This window comes from Typha angustifolia, chromosome 1 (genome assembly GCF_048772165.1).
Source record: "Typha angustifolia cultivar Huaian chromosome 1, ASM4877216v1, whole genome shotgun sequence".
Taxonomy (NCBI): Eukaryota; Viridiplantae; Streptophyta; class Magnoliopsida; order Poales; family Typhaceae; genus Typha; species Typha angustifolia.
In genome coordinates this window covers 7,437,868-7,445,891 of record NC_133239.1, presented here as the reverse complement: position 1 = coordinate 7,445,891, position 8,024 = coordinate 7,437,868, and the positions used below count along the sequence as shown (strand labels likewise).

General features: G+C 41.2%; 1 protein-coding gene across 1 annotated transcript; it reads left to right on the top strand.

The window, feature by feature from the left end:
• The first annotated feature begins 229 nt into the window (after positions 1–229).
• Positions 230–4,499, top strand: LOC140762753 (inorganic phosphate transporter 2-1, chloroplastic). The gene is made up of 3 exons (XM_073100693.1): positions 230–1,137; positions 3,037–3,228; positions 3,337–4,499. The coding sequence occupies exons 1-3, from the start codon at positions 412–414 to the stop codon at positions 4,153–4,155; spliced, it is 1,737 nt and encodes a 578-aa protein (XP_072956794.1). The 5' UTR covers positions 230–411; the 3' UTR covers positions 4,156–4,499.
• Positions 4,500–8,024: the final 3,525 nt, after the last annotated feature.

The following is an 8,024-nucleotide window of genomic DNA, read 5'->3' as shown; positions in this document are numbered from 1 at the left end:
AGTTTGAGGTGTAAGCTATTTGGGTGAATAAATTTAAAATCAGGTCTAATTTGGTCAAAAACTATTGTTACGAAACTAAAACTATGAAGGCTGATTTTAAAAATTGCTTACTTGTTATTAGAATAAAAAAAGAGAGAATATGGCCACTAGACAAATTATGACCTTATTCAGAAGTTTTGGATTAGGAGGGAATCTTACTTGGATCCACTTCCGCCACTCGTTCTCAGCCGTAGCTGCGATCGACTCTCCTACCACCAAACCAAAATTTCTCCTCCATCCATCTCTTTCTTTCGAGATGCCCATAACATCTCTCAAGCTCCCATGGTCATATCTTTCCTCCTCTTCTCACCTCCACGATAACCTCTCCGAGTCTTCCCTCCATTCCTCTCCACCGTATCCATTTACCCTGACATGACTACTACGTCTCCCTACTTCTCCCTTGCCAGATACAACGGACGAATAGGAGGCGCCGTAACAGCCGCTCTCCTACTTCCTAACCCCATCACTCGGTTACCCAATTGCTCTTTCTCTTTGTATGAGAACTCCTCTGCTGGGAATTCTCTTCTTCTGAGAAAGCTACACCCTCCGAAGCCACTTCTTTCCCGCCTTCGCCTCCCTTCCGCTACTATCTCCTCTTTTGCTAGTGCGGATGGCGAGCCCAATGCCCAAGGCAATGCGAAAGCCGACGAGGAACCCCAATCAGGAGAGTTCGAGCCTTCCGAGATGGCCAAGGCTTTCCACATCTCGTCGCGGACTGCTTCTGCGATCTGTGTCCTCATCGCCTTTGCTGCGTTAACTCTGCCTTTTACAATGAGGTCATTAGGACAAGCAGCAGGGCTAAAGATGAAGATTCTGTCCTATTTGACGATCCTTTCGGGGTTTTACATGGCGTGGAACATCGGGGCTAACGACGTCGCCAATGCCATGGGGACGTCGGTTGGGTCGGGGGCGCTGACGCTGAGACAGGCGGTGATGACTGCGGCTGTGCTCGAGTTCTCGGGAGCGTTCCTCATGGGGACACATGTGACCAACACCATGCAGAAGGGGATCCTTGTCGCATCTGTGTTTCAGGGGAAGGACTCCTTGCTCTTTGCCGGATTGCTCTCCTCTCTCGCGGCGGCTGGCACCTGGCTGCAGGTTTATATCCTCTCCTATGCTCCATATTATTTCTTGCAATTTTTGTTTCACCATTGACATTCTAGTCTGCTGGTTTGCTAACCAAATAGTGTTTCTTCTATAATTATGTAATTTACATTTGTCAGGGAGCAACCTGGCATCTAGGAATATGATTGTATATGCTTGTAATGTTTGTTATCTTAGTATAAGTTAGCTACATAGATAATAAACCAGAGCAATGGTCTCCATCTTCTATACTAGCTTGTCATTCAATCACTAGTGTTTAAGAAAGAACTTCAACGTATGTAACTTTATTAGTAACTCGTAGTGTTGAAAGAAAAAAAGCTTTAAGTAGGTGTTTCCTGATACTTTTCTTCTTGAATCAAAGTATAGGCATGTTAAAAAAATTATATGTTGTCTCATAATAGATTTTCGGAAAAAGATAAAACTTTGTTGAATTGAAGTAATGATTTATGTAGTACATGGTCTGTCCTGTTATCCTTACCTGATTTTTGTAACTTAACGTACATGTGGTAGATTTTCTGTTTTATGAAAGCATGTATACCGATTTTTTGTGTCATTTGACCATGTAAATGTTCAAGAGTTAGACCTATATTATAGCCTACTTTGTTCTTTCAGAATAACGCTTCAAATGAACTGTCTTTTGATTTCAAAGATTGTATAAACAATAATCTCAATAGTTTTCTAATAAGATGAAGCATAACATACCTGAGTAATATTACATCGACAAGCTTCTTACAAGCATACCTTTTGCTATGTTTAAGTGATAAATATTTTACTTGGTACTCTAGTTTTGCTTCATTAGAACCATTAGTTTAAGAAAATGGTATGCCTCAGTTTTGGCTTCTTGTACTCATTTGCAGAAATTAATATAACGCTAAGCTGGTTTTGATCTCAGTTATTTTTTCTCCTAGAAGAATAGTAAATCTAGATCATTTTGATCCCCAATACTTGTTTTTCCTGAAGGACTTAGCAGCCACTATGAAATAACTTCCCTCTTACAGATTCCAACTTATCCAAATTAAGGTAGGACAGCCTTGATGGGCAGATGTACTGATTTTCTATCCCATAGGAGCCAAAGAATTTCGAGACAAGATATTTATAATCCAGCAAAGAATTTGTTCAATGAAACAAGTGAAAGTGGTGAATTAGGAAAAATATCCTGATGTCCTTTCCAAGCAGAAATACAGATCTTTTCCCACATTGACTTTTGCATTGCAACGTATTGGGATGATGTATATTGTGGAGTCTTCGCTTATCAAATCTAGATTTATTAGTAGAATTTTCATGAGTTGGGCAGCTTTAAAAACTTTCACAGTCCCCTTGTTTCAGCCAAAGACAGAGCACAAGGAAACAATTTATTCCATGCAGTTATATTATCATTTTATGAAACATTTATGGATTATATACTAAGAAGTGCTGTCATAGTTTGTTATAGATTAGATTTCAGGATTGAAATTTGTCTTGTTTTGCAGTCTCATATTGGTAATATAATATATATCTTACTTCTTTTTCTTATAGACTTATACTGAACGAAAAGAGGGATTTAAAGCAGATGATAGAGAGCTTGGTAGGTGGATTTCAGAGAACCATAGCAATATTTCCATGGATTATGATTATACTTGTAGTAGTTGTGGCAAAAGCCTGTTACTCCCCTAGAAAAAGGTAGGTATACCTACTGAAATGTCATTAGAACTCCAATACAGTAATTGACAAATACAGAAAAAATCTTGGACATTTTTCAAGAAACACTGTGAGACCTCATTTTGAAACAAGGCACCTGCATTCAGAAGGTTTAGATGAAATTGGTAGGTCTGACCTGAAACTTTCATCACTTATACAATTTTAAGTGCATAAATCTACCCATATGTATCTCAAATTTGGATGCTTCTTATTTAGGTGGCTTCTTTTTATGGCTGGCCAGTCTCCACTACACATTGTATTGTAGGAGCCATGGTTGGCTTTGGCCTAGTATATGGAGGAATGGGTGCAGTTTTTTGGAGCTCATTGGCAAGAGTAGCTTCATCATGGATGATCTCTCCTCTCATGGGTGCAGCAGTTTCATTCATTGTTTATAAATGCATACGAAGGGTAAGTGTTGGTTTCCTCAGAAATCATGTTGGATTATAAGATAGGAACAAAAGAAGCTTAATATACATCTCAACCTTCTCTTAATTTCTTATGTTGTTCCATTTTCAGTTTGTATATAGTGCACCAAACCCAGGGCAGGCTGCAGCTGCTGCTGCACCAATTGCCGTTTTTGTTGGAGTTGCAGGCATTTCGTTTACTGCTTTTCCACTCAGTAAGATCTTCCCCATTGCAGTACTTCAAGCATTAGCCTGTGGGACAGCAGGAGCATTTATCGTTAGTAAAGTCATACGGAAACAGCTTGGCCACCTCCTGTCCTCTGAAGCAGAAAAACTAGCAGAAGTTGACAAGCCACAAGTTGAAAATATTGGATTCCTTTCTGACATTGCTGGCCCTAAAGGAGCTCAACTGGAGATCGTTTATGGGGTCTTCGGTTACATGCAAGTCTTATCAGCTTGTTTCATGTCATTTGCTCATGGAGGGAATGATGTCTCCAATGCCATAGGGCCACTGGCTGCAGCATTATCTATTCTTCAGGGTGGCATGAGTGCTGCTGAGATAGTTATCCCTATTGATGTACTTGCTTGGGGTGGTTTTGGGATTGTAGCAGGGCTTACAATGTGGGGTTATAGGGTGATAGCAACAATTGGAAAGAAAATAACGGAGCTAACTCCGACAAGAGGATTTGCGGCAGAGTTTGCCGCAGCTTCTGTGGTTCTCGTGGCATCTAAACTTGGACTACCGATTTCCGCAACTCATACACTTGTTGGTGCAGTAATGGGTGTGGGCTTTGCTAGAGGACTAAAGAGTGTTAGAGCAGAGACGGTACTCGAGATTGTTGCTTCATGGATGGTGACAATTCCAGTTGGTGCTGTTTTAGCTGTTCTCTATACATGGATCTTAACTAAGATGTTGCCAAATTTTCTTTGACCAGATTGAGAAAAGTGACTGTTCATATGTTTTTGGGAGGGTGATCCTTCTCATTTGAATTGAACTTTGTTATCGTGTCAGCAGATTCAAGGGACCAAACTGTCCTGAGAGAAAGCGAAAATAATTTTTGAAGAGTCGATCATAGTCAATGAGCAGCTCCCTCTTTGCAGTTAGGCTTATCAATCTTACTGCTACCTGAGGCGGCGCCTCCGTGCTTTTTATTTCTTTCATGAAGTGAACGATCATAGAATCTTGTTGGCACAATGATTGTAATAATTAGTCCCCCTTTATCTTCTTGTCATTTTAGCTTTAATTTGTATATTGCTACTCATGAATTCTTAGTAGTTCACCATCACGAAAAATATACAGAGAAATTTTCAGTACTTCAACTGTAATGAGAAATGGAGAAAAGCAGGAAAAAAACGTTGGCAGGTCATGATAACTTGAGTTTCAAGTATTCGCATATCATTGGCCTCAATTGGGTCTTTTAAATGAACAGTTCATCCGTGAGCTTCTCATATTAGGTGGATACTTGACTCATTTGATTCCTCAGATTATGATGCCATTTTTTTGTATCCATTGTAAGTGCAATTTTTTTCTAGTGGCAAATTTGTGAACAAAATTTAGCACTCATGCACATTTGGCACTTTGATTGGTGTCTCTTATTCGACTCGCTAGCAAATTTGGCACTCACACAAATATTTCTTCATATCTGACTTCATCACTATTTAACTACAGCTGTGGGCCAGCCATTTGTATGTGCATAAAACCCTTTGTGGCCTATGGTGAGGGTATCATGGAAGTGGCCCACCAATTGACGTCGTAGCCCCACATCCGCAGGTATCTTGATCTACTTGCGCTCAAGCACTAACCAATTGCGAACCTCAAGCTCAGGGTGGTTAGAAGGGTTTGCACTATCTCTTCCAAGAGTTGGACCATATTTGGATCCTCTGCACTAGCCCTCTATAGATTTGGAAAAGAAAGAAAATGTTGGAGACAAAAAGAAAGCGAGTTCACTCAAATCCGATTGGCGTGAAAGGGCGTCTATAGCTCGGTTCTCGGTTCTTAGTCCCTTTTTGGTAGACCATCTCGTGGTCGTTCCTAAGGAGCTTCGTGACCCACCTTTGATGTGCTGGGATCGGCACATGTTGCTCCATGAAGAAAGGTATGCTCCGTTGGTCCATGAGGATAGTAAATCGTTGACCAATCAAATAGGCACCATTTGGTGATGATGTGTAGAATTCGAGCATTTTGCGCTCGTAGGTGGATAATTATTACGACTAATTTGATAATGCTTTACTCATATATGTTATGGGCCTGCCCTCTTGCATCAAGAGAGCTCTAATATTTGCACTTGAGGCGTTGCCCTCCACCACAAAGCGTTTGCTAAAATCTGACAACTAGTGCTGTGGACATAGTTGTCTTCAATGCTTCAAAAGCCTTCATCGCCTTGTCTGTCAATTGAAATCCTCCTCTAAAAAAGGAATTGTTTGAACTTACCATAATTGGCAATGAATCACTGCTAGTACTTCGCCAACCTAAGGAATCCCCTCAATTCCCATGGTTTCATTGGAATTGGCTAGCACACCATGTGTTTGATCTTGCTCAATTGGCCTCCACTCCTCTTGCTGATATGATATGCCGTAAGTACTTTACTCATGGCTCACCCCAAATACACTTAGTTATCTTGACTTTTAGCTGGTTTCACCATAAGATGCTCAACACCTCTTGCACATGCTGCAAGTGATCAGTCCAATTCTTGTTGTACATAAGAATGTTGTCAAAGAAGATGAGCACATGCCGACACAAGAGAAGATGAAAGAGATCATTTATCAGCCCTTGGAAGGTCGTTGGGACATTGGTGAGCCCAAACAATATGACATAAAACTCATAATAGACATCATGAGTCCAAATCGCCATTTTGTATCCATTTGCTGGATCAACTCCATCTAATGGTACCCAACTCGTAAGTCGAGCTTGTTGAAGTAAGCCAACCTTATTAGCTTGTTCAGTAGCTTCTCAATCACCGGCATTAGGTACTGGTCTTGACGGTGATTGTGTTTAAGGCTTTGTAGTCAATACAAAATCGTCAACTTTCGTCCTCCTTTTTAACTAGCAGCATCAATGATTAGTAGGTACTCCTACTTGGTTGGATGATGCCTTGCTCGAGCATCTCAACCACCAACTTACTGATCTCCTTCTTCTGAACATAGGGTTACTGATATGGTCTTACATTTGCTAGTTCAAGCCCCAGAATGATTTGGGTATGTTGGTTATATCGGCGGGTTGATAGCAATCCTTGTGGCTCCTCGAAGCGGTCACTAAATCCTTGCAATAATTTTTCATGTCAGTGGGTACTCCAGTAGGTGGTTGATGCTCAGGTTCAGTGGGATCCATTTGCATATGATGCGGCCGAGATACTCCACTCTTGGTTGACCCCATAGACACTTGGACTCATTCACCTATAACCCTTTATCTTTCAAAATCTGCAACATGTCGTAGAGGTGGACGAGATGCTCCTTCCATGATCGGCCGTACACAAGGATGTTGTTGAAGAAGACAAGTACATACCGCCTCAATAATGTCCTTAAGACGTTGTTCATCAACCCTTGAATGGTAGACGGGGGGCATTAGTAAATCCAAAGGGCATAAACCTTGAACTCATAATGCCCATTATGTGTGTGGAATGCGATCTTATGCACATCCTTGAGCCTCATTAGGATTTGGTGGAAGCCGACACGTAAATCTAGCATGCTAAAGTAAAATGCCCTCGAGAGCTCATCCAAGAGTTCTTCAATCATAGGAAGAGGGTACCTATCCTTCACTGTGATGGCATTGAGTGCACGATAGTGTACACAAAACCACCATGCACCATCCTTCTTCTGCATTAGGAGCACTGGCAAGGAGTATGAATTCCAACTTAGTTGGATGATTTCTCTGTCCAGCATCTCTTTGAAAACCTTGCCATCTTCTTCTTTCATTACACTTAGTTAGGATATTTTCTTATTACATTAGGTGTTCATTTTCATTAAAATTAAATTTCTGTAGGTCGCGTTCGAATGCAAGAAGGGTTGCATTCGAACGCCCTCACAAACGTCTGCATTAGGTTTGCAAATACAGAGAATGCATATTGTGCATTCAAACGTGGTTGGGCGAATTCAAACGCGGTTGGGCGAGTTCAAACGCTCACGTTCGAACGCCTCCATCACATTCGCACATACAGAGATGGAGCTTTTTGGTGCGTTCGAACGTGATCGGGCGTATTCGAATGCGATCGAGATAGGAGCTATTCCTGCATTTGTAGAATCTCGAGTTCCATTCTAAGGATTCTTGTGGTTCCGGAGAATCCAGCTACAGGAGAACCAAGAACAGAGAGCTCTCCCTTTTTTTTCGCCCGACTCTTTGGTCTTAAGAATGATAGTTTTAAGAACAAGTGATTGCCCATAAAAACAGATCCAAGTGAAGTATATAGGAAAAACTTCTTTTCTCGGAGAAGAAACAATGACGGTATCTGAGGAATAAGCATCGGCTAACTCTATGCCAGTAGCCACGGTAAGATAGAGGATGCAAGCGTTATCCGGAATGATTGGGCATAAAGCGTCTATAGGTGGCTTTTCAAGTCCGCCGTCTCCTTTAGCTACTCAGATGTTTCAGTTCGCTAAGTTTGAAAAGTCCAAAGAGCACAGACTAGCCACAGAGCTTGGATACGGTTTCCCGATCGGAGATCCATGGATCATAGACGCTCCCCGATAAATGATTAGCTACAAAAGGATTTTTTTTAGTGAACGTGTCACAGCTGATTACTCATTTTTTTAACATTGTTTTAGGACTTGTTAGCTAGCCTCTATAAATATGTGGATGGCAGTCAA